Raw genomic sequence first — 20,374 nt, forward strand, 5'->3', positions numbered from 1 at the left:
GGGTGGAGCGGAGCACAGCAGAGTGAATGATTGAAGGGGAGCTGAGTAGAGTGAGTGAGTGGATGGAGAGGAGTACAGAAGTGCAAGTGAGTGAAGCTGAGCAGAGCACAAGAGAGTGAGTGAGTGGGTGAGCGGATCACAGGAGATGGAAAGGAGTGGAGCACAGAAGAGTGAGTGAGTTGAGGTGAGTGGAGCAGACTGAGTGAGTGACAACATCGGAGCAGAGAAAGTGCAAGCGAGTGAAGCTGAGTGGAGCACAGGAGAATAAGTTAGTGGAGCAGAGCACAACAGAGTGAGTGCGGGTGAGCTGAACACAGGAGATGGATAGCAGTGGACACAGGAGAATGAGTGAGTTGAGCAGAGCAAAGCAGAGCGAGTGAGTGGATGGAGCGGAGAACATAGGTGCAAGTGAGTCATTGAAGGTGAGCAGAAAGAGTTGAGGGGATTAGAGCACAGTAGAGTGAGTGAATGGATGGAGTGGAGCACAACAGAGAGCTCAGCAATTTTTTACATGACATGCAAGGAAGTCGCTTACCTCTTGCAGAAATTTTAGGGGGGCATCATTTACATTGTACATGCTTCCCCATAAAATTCATCTTCGACAATTGTGTATTATTTTTTCCTGATCTAAACCCCAAAAATATGATTAAACTGGTCTCCCAACGAAAAGTTCTGTTGCTGGATCTAAAGGTGCCCCAAGTGTTTAATGACATGATGTGTCACTTCTTATGATATCTGCCATTTAAATGATATTATTATGCATTATTATTATGTAATTAAATTTATCAAAGATAGGTGTAATTATGTTCCCATGAAGACATATTTGAATTATTTCAATGCTGTGTTTTTATACAATGGGTATGCTGATGACAGTATTTGGGTTAAATGGAATAATAATCAAATATACTCATTGCTATTAACCAATTTTACACAATGGTGTACACTGGTTTGCAAGACATCTATTTGTTTTTTGTTTTGACAGAATAATGAACTATTCATAGTCTGTAAATATGTAACGTCAGTAAAAGTTTGGATATTAAACAGCCGAATACAGTTCATTGTGAGACTTTAGGGAGGATAATTATACATCCCGTCATTGGCATTTTCCATACTGAACATTGAAAATCACTCAAATGTGCTGTGTGTGGGAAGACATTTTTAAAGTATCAGGTTTGTTATGATGCAATGTGTCACACCATCTTATTGTGTATGGTCCCTAACCTAGTTATATGAGAGTGACAACGTTTCTTATATTTTCATCCACAGGTTAGTGATGGAAGTTGACAGCAATCCACAGAATCCTTTCTCTGTCACTGAAACAAATGACATCTGTTACAGGGATTTGCTGGAAACCACAAGAAACATATTTATTGACACCTTCAAAATAGGTGATCTCAAGAAAGAACCTGTTATTGAACCCTGGAAACTGGTGTTCTCATGAAAGAACCCTTTTATTAGAACCCTGGAAATAGTTTCCAAATGGTTTGGAGAATCATCAAAACCAACAAAACAGTCTCATACATGATGTGAAAGCCTGGAAACATTTTCTAAATCAGGTGAGTTGAAAAGATGCGTGTTCTGTCACAGTGGCGTCAAGATTTTGAGTGTGCTTGATGTGGGAAAACATTCACACTATCAGCTAATCTCCAGACACACGTGAAGATCCACAGTGGAATTAAGCGCTATGAATGTGGGAAAGCATTTACACGATCAGGTTATCTTAAGAAACACATGAAGATTCACAGTAGAATGAAGCCATATGAATGTGTTGAGTGTGGGAAAACTTTTACAGGACCAGATAGTATGCAGAAACACATGAAGATTTACAGTGGAATCAAGACATGATTGTGGTGAATGTGGGAAAAAATTTACGCTATCAGAAACAAATGAAGATTCACAGTGGATTCAAATCTCATCAGTGCATTGTGTGTGAGAAAACATTTACACATTCAAGTAGTCTACAGACACACATGAAGATTCACAGTGGAATCAAGCCTCATGAATGTGTTGAATGTGGGAAAAAATTTGCACGTTCAGGTCATATGCGGGCACACATGAGGATTCACAGTGGAATCAAACCTTATGAATGTGTTGCATGTGCGAAAACATTTACAAATTCAAGTAATCTACAGAAACACATGAGGATTCACAGTGGAATCAAACCTTATGAATGTGTTGAATGTGCGAAAAAATTTACAAATTCAAGTAATCTAGAAAGACATATGACGATTCACAGTGGAATCAAACCTCATCAGTGCATTGTGTGTGAGAAAACATTTACACAATTAGTTAATATGCAGATTCACATGAGGATTCACACAGGAATCATACCTTATGAATGTGGTGAATGTGGGAAAAAGTTTACACGTTCCAGTAGGCTCCAGGCACACATGGGAATTCACAGTTGAATCAAACATTATGAATGTGTTGAATTTAGGGGAAAAGTTTTAAAATATAAGTAATCTGCAAACACATATGAGGATTCACAGCGGATTTAAGCGGTATTAATGTGGGAAACATTGTGAAAAAATCATGTGGGAAAAATCATGTGCAGGCACACACGAGAATTCACAGTGGAATAACGGTTGATAAATATGTTGAATGCTGGAAATAATTTACAAATTTTTAATGTTATGCTATCTCACCGGTTGCATTCTCTCTCTCTAATGATCAACAGCTGAGTGGAAAAAAGATAAAGTAGTTGTGAAGATACACATGAGTATTCACAGGGTAATGAAGCCTTATAAATGTGTTGAATGTGAAAATTATGTACACAATCATGTACTCTTTGGAAGCACAGGAGGATTCACAGTGGAAACAAGCCTTATGAATGTGTTGAATGTGCGACAGAACTTTACACAGTGAAGTCATCATCAGAATCACAGGAAGATTCACTGTGTAATCAAGCAGTGAAGACTTGTCACTGTGTTGGGTTTGAGAAGGGATGTACAGCTGTAGGCACCCTGTAGAACACATAAGGATTCAAAGTGGAATCCTGTCTTATCAATGTGTTGAATGTGGGAAACCATTTGCACTGTCAGCTACTCTTAGCCAGTAAACACATCAGAGGAGTCTTAGTGTTATGTATATGCACAGTGCATATATACTAGCCACATAACGTCATTTGACCTCATTTTCAAGGTCACACGCCATTTTGACTACTTTTCAAACTCTTAACGCAATATCACATATCATTGTACCCAACGTCTTCAGTTATGTCGACAACCTACATTGGGTGATTATACAGACACCAGTCATTTCAGGCATCTTTTATATGACAAAAATATAAAAAGTAATAAATATGCTATAAATATGTCGTTCTTCTTTAGCGGCGAGGGACATTGCCATATTAGAGGCAAACACTTGTTTTTATTTAAATGTGATAAATTTCAGCAGATCAGAGCTGAAGGAGTACAGAGAAGGTTCAAATTACTGTAATCGTTCTTTAAATGATTTGTTCAAAGCATCAACAACAAACTCCTAAAAGACATGATATTGGCAAGTGTATTTGACCTTCTTGGAACAATCGTCCACAGTATTACAAGTGATTGTAAAGGTTTTCTAATATATTACACGTGTAAATAGTAAATATTCCAATATTGTGTGGGTTCTGTTTAAAGACAATAGGAAGAGTAGTCCATATATATCCTAGCGCTTCATCTTATTGCGGCAGGACCGCCCAAACTGATGCAGGTCTCTTATGTTCACTACTTAGGTGATGGTGGCAGGACCGCCCTAACTGATGCAGGTCTCTTATGTTCACTACTTAGGTGATGGTGGCAGGACCGCCCTAACTGATGCAGGTCTCTAATGTTCACTACTTAGGTGATGGTGGCAGGACCACCCTAACTGATGCAGGTCTCTTATGTTCACTACTTAGGTGATAGAGGCAGGACCACCCTAACTGATTCAGGTCTCTTATGTTCACTACTTAGGTGATGGTGGCAGGACCACCCTAACTGATGCAGGTCTCTTATGTTCACTACTTAGGTGATGGTGGCAGGACCGCCCTAACTGATGCAGGTCTCTAATGTTCACTACTTAGGTGATGGTGCTGACAAACCTAGAAACATAATCAAGAAAAATACGGATTTGAGTGGGTGAGTTTAGTTTTACGCCGACAATATTTCACCAGCATAAGGACGGAGAACAGCAGAAATTGGCTTCACATTGTAGCCATGTGGGGAATCGAACCCAGTTCTTCTGCATGACAAGTGAACAAGTTATCCACAAGGCTACCTCACTGACCCCAACACTGATTTCAACCCACCATTACAGGTTCCAGGTGTGCTCAAGGCACTTAACTCTACACAGCAAATTGCGATATCTTAGACGCCAATACCCCAAGGAGATGGGATGTGATTGTTGACCTTTTAGTGCCACACAAATTGCGTGGGTGATACTCTCAGTCTCACCAGGGAGCAGAGTATTAAAATCAATTGCAGCTAGTGATCGAGTGAGCTTCGTTTACACCGCTTTTAGCAATATTCCAGCAATATCATGACAGGTCCATCAAAATGGGCTTCATATATTGTACCCATGTGGGGAATCGAACTCGGCATGGCAAGTGAATGCTTTAACCACCAGGCTGCCTCACCGCCCGTGCAGCTATTGTGCAGCTGGAGTAACAATACAATCTATCACGGTCTAGGTGCACATAACAAGTTACAGATTGTAAAGTCACATCATGATGCTAAGAATTTACGTAATAAAAAACATTTCAAACCTGCTACATTATCATGTTTACATAAAGACAATTTTAGACAGCAGAATACAACAAGTTAAGGCCACAAATCACATTCAGTGTTTTTAGATGCTTGATGGGCATTTAGAAGTTGGGAGGTAACACAACAACGTATGGTATGGATTTACAACTTCTTTAATATTTGCAACACAACGTTTCTTACATGTCTAACGCCCACTGCAGTGCTCTAGTTCAGACTTACATGTCTAACGCCCACTGCAGTGCTGTAGTACAGACTTACATGCCTAACGTTCACTGCAGTTCTGTAGTACACACATACATGTCTAACGCTCACTGCAGTGCTGTAGTCCAGACTTACATGCCTAACGCTCACTGCAGTGCTGTAGTACAGACTTACATGTCTAACGCTCACTGCAGTGCTGTAGTACAGACTTACATGGCTAACGCTAACGCTCACTGCAGTGTACATGTAACGTACAGAGTGCTAGTACATGTCTAACGCTCACTGCAGTGCTGTAGTACAGACTTTACATGTCTAACACTCACTGCAGTGCTGTAGTACAGACTTACTTACATGTCTAACGCTCACTGCAGTGCTGTAGTACAGACTTACATGCCTAACACTCACTGCAGTGCTGTAGTACAGACTTACATGTCTAACGCCCACTGCAGTGCTGTAGTACAGACTTACATGTCTAACGCTCACTGCAGTGCTGTAGTACAGACTTACATGTCTAACGCTCACTGCAGTGCTGTAGTACAGACTTACATGTCTAACGCTCACTGCAGTGTTGTAGTACAGACTTACATGTCTAACACTCACTGCAGTGCTGTAGTACAGACTTACATGTCTAACGCCCACTGCAGTGCTGTAGTACAGACTTACATGTCTAACACTCACTGCAGTGCTGTAGTACAGACTTACATGTCTAACACTCACTGCAGTGCTGTAGTACAGACTTACACTACATGTCTAACGCTCACTGCAGTGCTGTAGTACAGACTTACATGCCTAACACTCACTGCAGTGCTGTAGTACAGACTCACATGCCTAACGCTCACTGCAGTGCTGTAGTACAGACTTACATGTCTAACGCCCACTGCAGTGCTCTAGTTCAGACTTACATGCCTAACGCTCACTGCATTGCTGTAGTACAGACTTACATGCCTAACGCTCACTGCAATACTGTAGTACAGACGTACATGCCTAACGCTCACTGCAGTGCTGTAGTACAGACGTACATGCCTAACGCTCACTGCAGTGCTGTAGTACAGACTTACATGCCTAACGCTCACTGCAGTGCTGTAGTACAGACTTACATGTCTAACGCTCACTGCAATACTGTAGTACAGACTTACATGCCTAACGCTCACTGCAGTGCTGTAGTACAGACGTACATGCCTAACGCTCACTGCAGTGCTGTAGTACAGACGTACATGCCCAACACTTACTACAGTGCTGTAGTACAGACGTACATGCCTAACGCTCACTGCAGTACTGTAGTACAGACTTACATGCCTAACGCTCACTGCAGTGCTGTAGTACAGACGTACATGCCTAACGCTCACTGCAGTACTGTAGTACAGACGTACATGCCCAACGCTTACTGCAGTGCTGTAGTACAGACTTACATTCCAAACGCTCACTGCAGTGCTGTAGTACAGACTTACATGTCTAACGCTCACTGCAATACTGTAGTACAGACGTACATGCCTAACGCTCACTGCAGTGCTGTAGTACAGACGTACATGCCTAACGCTCACTGCAGTGCTGTAGTACAGACTTACATGTCTAACGCCCACTGCAGTGCTGTAGTACAGACTTACATGTCTAACGCTCACTGCAGTGCTGTAGTACAGACGTACATGTCTAACGCTCACTGCAGTGCTGTAGTACAGACGTACATGCCTAACGCTCACTGCAGTGCTGTAGTACAGACTTACATGTCTAACGCTCACTGCAGTGCTGTAGTACAGACGTACATGCCTAACGCTCACTGCAATGCTGTAGTACAGACTTACATGCCTAACGCTCACTGCAGTGCTGTAGTACAGACTTACATGTCTAACGCTCACTGCAGTGCTGTAGTACAGACTTACATGTCTAGCATTCACTGCAGTGCTGTCGTTTAGGCATTCATGCACACTCATTCTATACCTTAAAGATTAGCGGCTCAGACTTACAGGCTCAGCCTTACACTCATGTCATCACGTTAGTTCCGCAGACAGGTGCGTAGTTCAAGGGACATTTTCTCTGACACATGCGAATGTCAACAGCACCAACCGCTGTAAAACAACGGAATTAGTTCATGAAGATTTTGTTAAAGGCTGATAAATAGTTTCCATTTGCATCTGGGCTCATGTCGCGCTTGCGACTGATATATTGAAGACTCGGGGTGAACAGGTTTACAGACACACAGACAGACAAGCACTGTTCGCACGGTTTATATCAGACTTGTGCATTCGGATTTCCTTGGTTGAAACAAAAAAGCAAACTCAACACAAAGCTACAAAATATTTAGAATAATTACAAGCTAAGGCTATACTCACCAGCCAAACCAGAGCACAGGCCATGAAGGTTCGTAACATTATATTCACTTGTGTGTGAAATGAATAACTGGCGTTAAGTGTTCTTGTTTTGGGTTTTATCTGTTTTGACCTGTTTATCTGCAGGATTGATAACTTTATTATGTTTACATTCCGTAAGGGGCGGCAGCCAATTGCACCAGTCCAGACAGTTGTAGTAGTAATAGTAATAGTAGTAGTAGTAGTAGTAGTAGTAATAGTAGTAGTAGTAGTAGTAGTAGTAGTAGTAGTAGTAGTAGAGAGAGAGAGTCTTTATTTCCTCCAGACGATCATCCGAAGATCAAACATATTATACACATGTAAATACAAGAAAGGGGGCAAAGTTACAACTTGATATAGATGTATATACAATTATATTAATCAAGATGAATACCTAAAGCTACAATTTACATAAGAACATACATGTATATGAGAATACAATTAATTTATACAAGAAACTTCCGAAAGTGGACATACATCATTATACATCTGCAGAGATCAATCAGTGTAACATTGTAGGAGATGTCGTCTTATTCGGTAAATGTAGTAGTAGTAGTAGTAGTAGTAGTAGTAGTAGTAGTAGTAGTAGTAGTAGTAGTAGTAGTAGTAGTAGTAGTAGTAGTAGTAGTAGTAGTAGTAGTAGTAGTAGTAGTAGTAGTAGTAGTAGTAGTAGTGGTAATAGTAGTAGTGCTCGTCTGTATCTGTCTCACGTGATTTCCTCACTCATTAAGCTGACATACCTGGTATTACAACAATATTATATAATTAACAAGACAAAACCCCGAAACAAAGAAAGCGCCATTTGCATTGTTTTTTCTCTGTTATTATCTGTGATCGTAAGCATATTTAATGCAGCAGCCTTGGGCGTTGACTAATGATTTGCGCCCCTTAGGCCTTTGACAGGAGATGTTATTCTGGGTTCAGATCCTGGAGGTCTGGAGGTTCGGATCTGATATTCGATCGGGCTAGTTATTCTCGAAACGTTCGTAGGGCCCTTGTTCTCGACTTGATCTAGAACTAGTACTACTGTTGACGCCAGGTTATAAATAGAGGTTAAATTCATAACAATAATAATATATGAAATATACATGTCAACTTTATTTAATCTACATTGTGCGTAGTTAACATCGTAGTATTGATTTGGTGATGAGTGATCTCTCAACCCTGTGTTATGGCAACGTGCAGGATCACAATAAAAACAGACTGGCCCCCGGCCTCTGTTGAGATGTCAGCCTGGTTCCCTGGGTGTCTTGCGCTGGCGCTACCTTGCCTTTGCTATAATGAGTCAGCCGCCAGGGGACCAGGTCGTCGAGGAAACCAGTCTTTTCTAAAAATAGCTTCAGCCTCGTTCGCAACGGAAATTCCGGGTTGTCGTTGTTTCACCCTGACGCCGAGAGGTCACTCGAACGGAAGTATATGCAGCAGAGGTAAGTCTTCCAGGAGTCGCCACACGGGAATTAAAAGAAGGAAAGACTAACCCAAACCGAAACTCTACCCCTAAAAACATAAAGCTGAGTATTAGAGGAGAGGATTATTGGTAAAGGGATACACCCGAACCGGCCCCTGGATATTTAACCCAAACCGGCCCCTGGATATTTAACCCAAACAGGCCCCGCACCCGAACCGGCCCCTGGGTTAATTAACGGTAATCAGACAGACATGAAGATTTCAATTAATTTATTACATAAATACAGACATGAAGATTTCAGTTAATTTATTGAATATATACAGACATGAAGATTTCCTTTTCCTTATTGTGCCATCCTGAAGCTACTTCTTAGAACTTTATGAGAGATGTTATTAGAATAAGGGTCTGGGATGGAGTCTTGATGCCCTGTGAATATTCTGTCCAAATGTCTTGTATCTGCTGGTTTTCGTTACATCACACCCCATCTGCTAATGCCTGTCTTTAGAATAATACACTTATATTATCATAGGTAGTTACCGCGAGGGCGGTGGGGTAGCCTAGTGGTTAAAGCGTTGGCTCGTCACGCCGAAGACCCGGGTTCGATTCCCCACATGGGCACAATGTGTTAAGCCCATTTCTGGTGTCCCCCGCCGTGATATTGCTGGAATATTGCTAAAAGCGGCGTAAAACTAAACTCACTCAGTCAGTCAGTCAGTTACCGCGATTGGTGGCGTGACAGTTGACCCCAGGCCAGCAACTGTGGTATCTGGGGTACATGCAGGGCTTATTATCCATGATTAACAAATTATGAATCATATCCTTCAGATAATGTCTTTTAGAAGATTATACGCAAGGTGAAGATAACGGTATACGGTGCAGTTGACATTGATCGAACGCAATCAGTGTCAAGTAAGAGCATACGCTTAAGACAACATGTACATTTATTCGCTCTCGATAATCCGTTCAAAGAAATATTAAAACAACACATTCACTTTAATCTCTCAGTGAGACGTTCGTGAAATAACAGTTTAATTTTGGAGCTGAAGAATGTTTTAGTTTTCAAAATGTTAGCAGAATTCACTCTGTGAAAGGTGGTTAATGTGTGTTGAAAATCTTGACAAATGTTCCACTCATGGAAACATGGGAAAAGATGAAGGACGACATTATTTTTCGTTACTGGAAACTTGGGCATAACAAAAGTGAAACGTGAATTCATTATATTGGATTTATGTGCTATTCCTGTATTGAATTAATGTGTCATTTCTGTGGATGCGATACAACGAAATGTAAGTACACGTTTACTTTAGTATTGTTTTTCAATTGATCTTTTAGATTCTTAAAAGAATTACATAAAATGTCCTCTACCACGGGATCTCCGTGATCAGCAGCACTTGCATGTTCACTTGCCTCTCATCGACACTAATATTCGCTAATATATTTTCATGTAAAGACATTTGAGTAATATGTTTTCGTCATTAATGTTAAAGGAACTTTAATACATATGTCAATGTTGAAATATTTACTTCTCGGGGCCGGTTTGGGTCAAATATCAGGGGCCAGTTCGGGTTAAATATCAGGGGCCGAATCGGCTTGGGGCCGGTTCGGGGGTAATTCTTGGTAAACATGGTAAAATCGTCAGAAAATAAGGTGGCGAAGGGATTTAGCTCACCGTCAACCAACCCAACAATTTGACATGGAGCAAAAATATATGTATATTCATGTAATATGATTTGACTTGAAGCCAGGGAAGTCACCCATTTTGTACAGTTAGTGGCTTCCTTTTCTATAACATTTCTAGTCTCCGAGTAATGGTGTGTTGATATCACTGCCAATATCCTATAAAATTTGTCAGTCATCTCAGAAGGCAACTTTCAAAATATATGATGGCATAGATATTATTAATGTTCCTTTAACCCCCTTGATGCCACATAGAAATAACCCGTGTGTTGTCGCTGTGCCTAGTTTATTTGAGCGAGACGTTATGAAAAATGCATACATTCGTCTAAAATGTATGTAAAACAGCATTAGTGTTACTCACAATGTTCAAAATCCACACTGTAAAAGTTCAATCAATTACTGTTATGAGTGATTGTATAGAGCTGTGCACAGCACACCAGAGCGAGGGGAGGGGGTAAGGAGCTGAGCATAGAATGAGCGAGTGATTTTAGGGGAGAGGAGCGGAGGAGAGTGAGTGGAGCAGAGAAGAGGAGAGCGAACGTGAGGATGGAAGTGGAGCTCTGTAGAGCGATTGAGTATTTTTCATTGGAGGTAACACCGTGTTGTATGGTATGATGAGCAATTCCTCCCGCATGAATCCCCTGCCTGGTCCATCCTTCAGATAATACAAATGGGGTTGGCCTCCTTTGATATCGATGCTGTCGCCACTCAGAGAAATGTTTTTTCCCACCATGTTTTGAATGGTCGTACAACAGCTTGCTCAGACTTTCGATTTGTGTATAGTGAAACTGACCCTCTTTTTCCACCTGGAATGTGTTGATCCTGGGAATGTGTTTGGGGGCATCACTTATTCTTAAACAGTTGCCTTGTTTAGTTTTGATGTTGAGTATGGCTTGTTTTTTCTTGAAATAGGGGGGCAAGTCGATGTTAGATCCCCCTTTGAGCGGCATGTAGTTTGCTATGTCGATATAGACGGTGTTGATACTCCCCACCACCTACCCGGTACCCCTGTGCGTCTATCATTCCAATGATTCCTGTATATTTTGCAGTGATGCATCGATGGTCGAATCGATCAAGGCAGGTTGGGTTATGACCTCCTGCTTGCTACATGCTCAGAGCTGTCATCCAACTATTGTTGTTTGTCGAGCGACATTTTGATGGTCAACTGGTATTTAATACTTTTTAAATGGTACAACTCTACCCTGTTCTTGCTGGCGATCAGCGGTTTGGCCTTATCGACGTTGATTTAGAATTCACTGCCATTCGCCAGCCTCTGAGATATTTACCCTGTAAATCTCAACTCCAAAGGTTTGCTGTCTTCCAGCAACTTAACAGTTGGGCTTTCCTTATTTGACTAAATCCAGTCAGCCCGTATTCCTTCGCTTGAGCTTTGAGTTTTCGCACAGTAACAGGTATGATGGGTTCGATGTTCAGCAATGTCAGCAATTCGGCCTTCCTCATACGAGAATAACCAGCCAATCCACATTCTCTCACAATCGCTTTGAGTGCTCTGACAGTAGGCCTAGTCATGGTCTCTATATCCAGCTGCAAAGTCAATGTCTAACTGATTCGCTATATCCACATGCAAAGTCAAATGTCTAACTGCTATAATCCACAGGATAAAACCAAGTGAGCGGTGGGCGAGTGGTCTAAAGCGCTGGGCTAGAAATCCAGCCATCACGGCTGTACACGGATCGAATCCTCGTTTTCAGAAAAAAATCTTTCTTCCTGTCGTAAATAAGTCAACCTCGAACCATGTCTGCTCTGTGGGCTTTGTACAAACCATAATGGCATTTCACTCCAATACCGCATATGCCGAACACATGTTGTTTCTGAATCCCTTTCTGATAGACATCACGTGTATTCCGCTGTCATCTGTCGTGCATTTCTTGTCGCAGGTCTCAGCTTTTCCCAGAGGCATGTATTTGCAACGATACAGAGCAGGTGTCATCTTTGTTATATATGCACCTAGATATATGTCAGTCTAATTGCTTATCTGTATGTTAGTCTATAATTGTTTAGGGATTAAGACTGTCGTGGCGAGGCCTAACACCATGAAGATCAACCCACGTTTTTTCTAACTCGGGGAAGGTGCGTAATATTGCGATGAGTTGGGCTCATCTTTGAGGGTTTCTAATTGTTTTCTCTTGACGACATAATACTCGTGCATGGCATCATTTACGTGATTAAACATTCCCACGGCGTGGCAATCTCGTTGGAATTGGTCGTGAATAAGATCCATTCTTTGCAGTCGTTTTTTTGCGTAATAGGCTTGTGCAGCTTGTAATTTCTTCACTCACAGTTTTATATACAACTAACTGAAAATCCTCCGTCACATAACGTCACTTCCAGTTCGCTGCAGTGCTCTGGGGTCAGAGTTACGTAACCTCTCTGTGGTTTCGTTGACGGGCAAGAGTGAAGCAGATGACTTTTTGGCAACTTTTAATCACTCGGTATTACTATAATTAACAACAAGTTTTTTTAAGAACGAAAATTCTGCTTAAGACTAACCACACGTCTTTCATATTGTAATGGTTAAAGAGTACAAAAACAAAAGTTTATTTTTTCTTTAAGGGAAGTTACTGTATACTTTGTGTCATTCATTGCCATGTGGGTTTGAAGAAGGCATGTTTTTGAGAAGAGAAAAGTAGAGAATATGGGTCTAACAAAATGGTATGTGTATATTTTAATTGTTAATATAATTTATCTTTGTGTGTGAGATATGGTAATGCCTAAAATATTTCTATTATATAAATTTTCCATGTTTTATTGCAATGTTTGATAAAGGTACTCAGTTTTCAAGCACTTGTTAATTTACTTCATTCAGTAAATTTAAAGTATACTTTGAAAGGTTAGGGTGTAGGTTCATTTAGTTATTCTTTCTAATGTTTAAGGTTAATTTCTAGATAATTTCTGAGCTGTTAATGTAAATATATTTCATCAATTTTTTTCATTTGTTTGCATTTTATTGACTATAATTTTCATAGATATGTAATACTGTAGGTACTCATTACTGTTTTTATACCCCCATTACAAAGTCCGTCCGTCCTTCCATCCCGAAACTTGTCCGGAGCATATCTCTTAAAGTTTCCATGCTAGGTTCACCAAACTTCACACACATGTTAATCATTACCCATTGATGTGCCTTTTGCTATTTTAAAGGTTTTTTAGAATTTTTTTTGTCGTTGTTTCCATGGAAACATGACTTGGTGCTAAATGTGTTTGATGGTTACCTGGCCACAGCATATCATCGAAACTATACATGCTAGGTTCACCAAACTTAATACACAAGTTACGCATGACCCACTGATATGCCATGTGCTAAAAAATAACAATCTTCATCCACGTCCACTTCATTGTGTGCAACAAGTTCAGTTGTATGTCAGGTTTCCACGGAAAACACCAAAAAAATAATGTTTCCATAAATTATTACTGTAATCTGTACGTGGCAAAACTATTAATTATCAGACATGTATATAAAGTTAAGTAGAGTCAAGGAGAAAGTCTTGTGAGCTGCTGATCCTTGTCACATTATATATATCAATATCAGTCATTTCCATGTCCAAAAGTGGGAAGGGGGAGCATGTGAGCTGTGCTCACTTCTACACTTCTTTGACCGCCTCTGTGGTGTAGTGGTTAGAGCGTCCGTCTGAAGAACGGAAGGTCGCGGGTTCAAACCCTGACCGCGTCATACCAAAAGACGTACAAATATGGTACTTGTTGGTCCCTGCCTGGAACCCGGCATTAATGGGTACAACAAGGACTGGTCGGCTCGGAGTCAGTATACTGTGTCTGAGTAGGGTATTCATGCTTCACTGCGGCATGGTATCACAGTGAGCTAGCACTATAAAACAGCTTCAGTCTGGGCTAGTACAAGCAGCCGCACAAGCATGCACGTCGTCATATGAGTGAAATATTCTCAAGCACGACGTTAAACCCAATTTCACCTCACCTCTACACTTGTTTGTTTTGTTTACAGTCAACCATTTCATTCTTCTGTTATGGAGAGGATTTGTCATGAGAATTATGAAGTTGAATATGTATGTCATGAACTTTGAATGTGAGAAGCGAAAACTAGCATATGAACTATGAATCTTGAGGATTATGAATTATGAGAATGAGAACTGACATATGAGACTTGGAATAAAAGGAGCAGACAATGAGATGAATTTTCATTTTGTTTACTACATTCCACATCGACCACGATCATCGGTTACATGGGGTCATATCGCTTACGTTATCACTTATAGAAAAGAATACTCTTGGCGTGTACATATTGAAAGTATAATGTAGTGCCTTTTATACATTCAACATGTTTGTTACGCTCCCGGGAATAACGAATGGTGAGCCAGTTCAACTTCTTCATGCTATTGATAACATGTTGGGACAACTCGAAGCAGCTCTCCGCGATCTCATGTATTGCCTGTCGTGGACTAACTAACATCAATAGTGACAGAAACAACAAGAAGCAATTTATCATTGAAAACCGCCACATTTTGTCTGCCGGTTACTATAGCATTTGTTCGCTGAAAGATGAAATATTTAAACCTCGAGCAGCCAGCCTCAAACTTAATGACTTGAACAGAACGCTGACATTAACCAGGGAGAAAAAACCCTTAAAACTCGGCAGGTCCTTGGTGAAAACACTCAGGTTACAGTCGAATGAATTACAGCCCCAAACCACCGTGACAGGCTAGAAATTACCCGATATAGTTCCCTATCAAGAGCTGTGCATTCATATCGATCAGATAAGCACCACCAGTAATATTCAAGACGAACGTCCTTTGATGCTGTTGAGAGCTGTTGCGGTGGAAGATGAGACGTACAACAGTGGTTGAACCGAAACTTTCCCCTATTTACAGTACAAAAAGTTAATACGGGGTATAATCCTGAAACTCAAAGTGTCCGTTTTAGATATAAAACACCAACCCGTACATAAAGGTTATCTGAGCGTGAGAACGTAAGAAAGACCAGGAACGCTTCTTGACATGGTAGGCATCGTGTTAGAAAATGCGCTAACATAGGGCTCTCTGATTTTGGGGGACACTGAAGGATTCGACGACCCTGGTGTCAAAGGCAAGTTGTATGCCTAAGAATTAAAAAACAACATTTACAAGCAAAAAGAAGTTACAGACACCACCTGGCAGCGGTAACCTTGGAGATTTAAAAGATGTTGAGACCGGGGGAACTTGTAAACAACACTTAATGAAATCTAGTCCATAACAACAACGATAAATGGGTGATGGTTGCAGCATTCAACGGTGGTAACCTAGATGATTTAAACGTTGTCGAGACCAGGGGGTGTCTCCAAAAACCGTTGTACCATCTTGTGCGCACCGACGATAACAAATGGATGTTGATCTCGTCCCAAATCGACTGGCTGCTCGATATCAACATAGTTTCTGCATACCTGTTTACAGAGAATAAGGATCATTACGTGACTAAAGTCATCAATAATGGGATTGTGCTGTGAGCTTACGTCCCCTCGCAAAGAAGGAGTGTACTCGTGAACGTCATCATGAGAAAACCAAGTCACATGCTGTCGAGTAAACCGTCATCAAAGATATGTTGACTGTATTAAAAGGGATTCCACCCAATACGATGCTATATATCAATGTCTTCCTCGGAGACCCCACACCTGATCTTGAAATCATGATGGGAGCCAAACTCTGTTGAACTCAAAACGCATTAAAATCACGTTTTCGGTTTACATTCAGAGAGACACAATGACTTACCTGAGCCTCAAAGGGGTCACCGTGACCTTGGAGAAAAAAACTGCGCTCACCAAAATTTTCTTACCCACGAATATACGTCTCATCAGGTTAAAGTTTATTCGCAAGAGATTGTGGGAAAATCAATTGAAGACTATTTTGTAAACTATATTAATATAATGAGTGATATCGCGGACAAACATCGCATCACAAAATGCGCTACCATCACGCTCTCCGATCTCGGAGACACATGAGGATTCTATAAACCCAGTGTCGAAGACACGTTGTATGGCTTGCGTTTAAAAAATGTGTACAAATGGCAAGAGGTCTTACTGGAATCTAAATTTGACTGGTTAATCAATATTACCCTTACCAACCCATATCTCGTTTTCGAGGATCATGATGGTTATGTTACTAAAATAAACAATAATGGGATTTTAATCGGGTATCTTTATGCTCCTGTAGGCAATATTCACTTGCTAGCAATACCGAATAAGACAGGCTACATGTCAACGAAAGTAGAGTAATAATATATACTTCATTTTTTAACATAGAATTTTTTTTTTCTCCAGTTGGAAGTTAGGGGTGGAACAAGGCTCTACACTTGTTATTGATGTCTTTCTTAGAGATGCCTCCACAGAAGATATTCAACTTTTTGATGGGCTAAAGATATGATGGAGTAAAAAACATGAACAACAGCATTGTCAAATTTATATACGACCAGGACCAACCACTTTTACTAACCTCGAGGGGGTTGTTGTTATTGAAGAACCTAACATATCACTCGAGAATTTGTACTTATCTAGAAATTTCTGCATCATAAGCTATAAGTAGACCAATAAAAGATTGTCAGATGTCTATTTGAAGATTATTTCACAACATATATTATAAAAGATGGGATTGTATCCAGCAATTGATGTAGTAGCTGAAAAGTTGGAAAGCGTGGACGATTTTGTTTATGACAAATAAGTGACAGATAACACAAAAGGAACAGGGACTTACGGCTAGGATTGCATAAAAAGTGTCACAGAGCCGTGAACGCTGTCGATCGTGTGGACACTGTGCTCGTAGCAGTCAGCATGGGGCTAGGTGCAGTTTATTATCCACCATCGTGGCCGCACCAGTCGTGCTAGGCATGAAAATAGCGTCGTGAGTTTCAGGGTTGGCAATGGTGGCTCTTAAATTCATTTCACGCCAGCTGCAAAATAAAGCATTAAAACATGACAAGATTCGCGTTCTAGCCGAGGCCGAAGATGAATACTATCGAGGATCGTATCTCCACTGCCTATCCAACAGTAAGATATTAAATAATCTCATAGTCATAGAGCAGGGCAGACAAGCATTCCTTTCCAAAACCAAAGAGATAATAGGAGATTGACGCTGAAGTGTTTCCTTGATATCAATTTGTTTCACAATTAGACAAACTTATACATGTGCAATCAATTCCTTGAGGTGGAAAACAAAAAACTTTCGATTGATAGATGAAAACGATGTTGATAAACTCGTTTAAGAGTGTGGTCCTTCAAAAAGTACCACATTTTAATATATATAAATATGGGACAGCGAACGATGGTCGATGCCGGTTTCCTTAGTTTTCGACCATTGGTGGGGCATTATTTGCAGCCGTACCAACATTGTGTGTACTACTAGTACAGGAGAGTGAGTTTAGAGGAGCAGAGCAGAGTGAGCAAGTGGAGGGGGGCAGAACACAGCAGAGTGAGTGAGTGGAGTGGAGGGGAGCACAACAGAGAGTGATTTGAGGGGAGCGGAGCACCGCAGAGAGTGATTTGAGGGTGCTGAGCAGAGAAGAGTGAGTGGATGGGAACGGAGCACAGCAACGTGAGTTGATGGGAATGGAGCACAGCAGAGCTAGTGATTTGAGGGGAGTGGAGCAGAGAATAGAAGAGTGAGTGAGTGGATGGGAACGGAGCACATGAAAGCGACTGAGTTGACGGGAGTAGAGCAGAGCGAGTAAGTGGATGAAAACGGTGCACGGCAGAGTGAGTGAGTGGAGGGAAGCGGAGCACTGCGAAGTGAGTGAGTGAAGGGGAACACAGCACAGCAGAGGCAGTGAGGTGAGGGGATGAGAACAAGTGAGTTGATGGAGTGGAGCCATTTAAACGGTATTATTGTGTAATATTATCAGGTAATTAAATTGATCACAGATTAGATGTAATTATGTTTATATGGAGACATGTTTGAATTATTTCAATGCAGTGTTTTTATGCTGTAGGTATGCTGATGACAAAATTGGGGTATATTCATTGTTTTTAACCAATCTTACACAGTGGTGTATTTCACATGTACACCGGTTTGCAAGACATCTATTTGTTTTTTGTTTTGTCAAAATAATGAATTATTCATAACCCGTAAATATGTAACGTCAGTAAAAGTTTGGATAATAAACAGCTGAATGCAATTCATTGTGAGACTATAGAGAGGATAATTATACATCCCTTCATTGGCATTTTCCATACTGAATATTGAAAATCACTCAAGTGTGCTGTGTGTGGGAAGACAAGTTTAAAGTTTCAGGTTTGTTATGATACAATATGTCACACCATCTTATTGTGTTTGGACCCTAACCTAGTTGTAAGAGCGTGACAACCTTTCTTATGTTTTCAGTAAACACCATAACATCCACAGGTTAATGATGAAAGTTGACCCAAACCTATACAATTCACACTCAAGTAATTGATTCAACAGAAAGGTATGATGTAGGGGTCAAATTTGGTTTATATATCAAAGCCTATTGTTAGCATGGATGCAAGTTTTGAATATGTCACTGCATCTTGTGGATCCAATAACTGCTATTGACAGGTCTTGTGTACTTGTCAATGACCTGTGTTGTAATTTGCAAAATGGTAGAATGGTGCCATGAAAACCATTTTTATGGTTACTCATGTATCAAGTGCATACGGTTAGCTTATAGTAGCTGTTCTCCTAAAGATGTGTTACCATGTCATTATTTATCCAGTTTTAAATGGATACAATTTCAAATTATATGTATCTATGTTAAACTAAGGTAAAGTTGCAAAATTTTGTGATCCTTAGCAAAGTGTGAGTAGAATAGTTGTTATAAGAGAGTGACAATGTTTCTTATGTTTTCAGTAAACATCATAACATCGACAAGTTAATGATGGAACTTGAAAGCAACCGACAGAATCCTTTCTCTGTCACTAAAACAAATGAAATCTGTTAAAGGGATTTGCTAGAAACCTCAAGAAACATTTATTGACACCTTGGAAATAGGTGATCTCATGAAAGAACCAATTATTGGAATCCTGGAAATAGTTTCCTAATGGTTTGGAGAATCACCAAAACGACAAAACAGTCTCGTGCATGTTGTGAAAGCCTGGAAACATTTTCTAAATCAGAGAGTTGAAAAGATGCGTTCTCTGTCACAGTGGCGTCAAGACTTTTGAGTGTGCTGGATGTGAGAAAACATTCACACTATCAGCTTATCTCCAGACACACATGGAGATTCACAGCAGAGTCAAGCCTTATGAATTTTTTTGGGAATGTGGGAAAACATTTACATGATTATATACTCTTAATGCACATATGAGGATTCACAGTGGAATCAAGTCTTATTAAATGTGGGAAACAATTTACACTATCAGGTACTCTTTGGGAAACACATGAAGATTCACAGTGGATTCAAATCTCATTAGTGCATTGTGTGTGGGAAAACATTTACACAATCAGTTCATCTGCAGAGACACATGAAGATTCACAGTGGAATCAAGCCTTATAAATGTGAGGAATGTGGGAAATAATTTACACATTCATGTGCTCTAGAGAAAAACAGGAAGATTCACAGTGGAATGAAACCTTATCAGTCCATTGTGTGTGTGAGAAACATTTACACAAACAGTTTCAGGATTCATACAGGAATCATGCCTTATGAATGTAGAGAATGTGGAAAAGAATTTACACAGTCCAAAAGTCTCCAAGCACACATGAGAACTCACAGTGGAATCAAGCCTTATGAATGTGTTGAATGTGGGAAAAAATTTAAACAATCAAATATTCTGGGGACACACATGAGGATTCACAGTGGAATTAAGCCTTATGAATGTGGTGAATGTGGGAAAAAATTTACTCATTCAAGTTCTCTTCACAAACACATGAGGATTCACAGTGGAATTAAGCCTCATGAATGTGTTGAATGTGGGAAAAAATTTACACAATCAGGCAATCTGAAGGCACACATGAGGATTCACAGTGGACTCAAGCCTTATGAATGTGTGGAATGTGGGAAAAAATTTACAGAATCAGGCCATATGCGGTCACACATGAAGATTC

General features: G+C 40.4%; 1 protein-coding gene and 2 long non-coding RNA genes across 4 annotated transcripts in view; 2 read left to right on the plus strand and 1 right to left on the minus strand.

Annotated features, from left to right (window-relative positions):
* LOC124253103 (zinc finger protein 658B-like) overlaps positions 1–20,374 on the plus strand; it is a 33,744-nt gene that overhangs the window by 10,119 nt on the left and 3,251 nt on the right. The window contains exon 2 of one of the 2 annotated variants that reach the window (XM_046686819.1): positions 1,267–2,138. In XM_046686819.1, coding sequence (XP_046542775.1) covers positions 1,842–2,138 — 297 coding nt within the window. In that variant the 5' untranslated portion in view covers positions 1,267–1,841. The remainder of the gene's footprint in view (positions 1–1,266; positions 2,139–20,374) is intronic. The other variant, XM_046686820.1, reaches the window with a different exon arrangement.
* Positions 715–9,938, minus strand: LOC124253109. Its single transcript, XR_006892102.1, has 3 exons — positions 9,856–9,938; positions 4,727–4,729; positions 715–725 (listed from the first exon to the last, which is right to left on the minus strand). It is a non-coding gene; the product is annotated as an uncharacterized LOC124253109 (long non-coding RNA).
* Positions 8,643–20,134, plus strand: LOC124253107. Its single transcript, XR_006892100.1, has 3 exons — positions 8,643–8,697; positions 18,692–18,776; positions 19,178–20,134. It is a non-coding gene; the product is annotated as an uncharacterized LOC124253107 (long non-coding RNA).

This window comes from Haliotis rubra, unplaced genomic scaffold, assembly GCF_003918875.1.
Source record: "Haliotis rubra isolate DU_JTF1 unplaced genomic scaffold, ASM391887v1 Scf531, whole genome shotgun sequence".
Lineage (NCBI taxonomy): Eukaryota > Metazoa > Mollusca > Gastropoda > Lepetellida > Haliotidae > Haliotis > Haliotis rubra.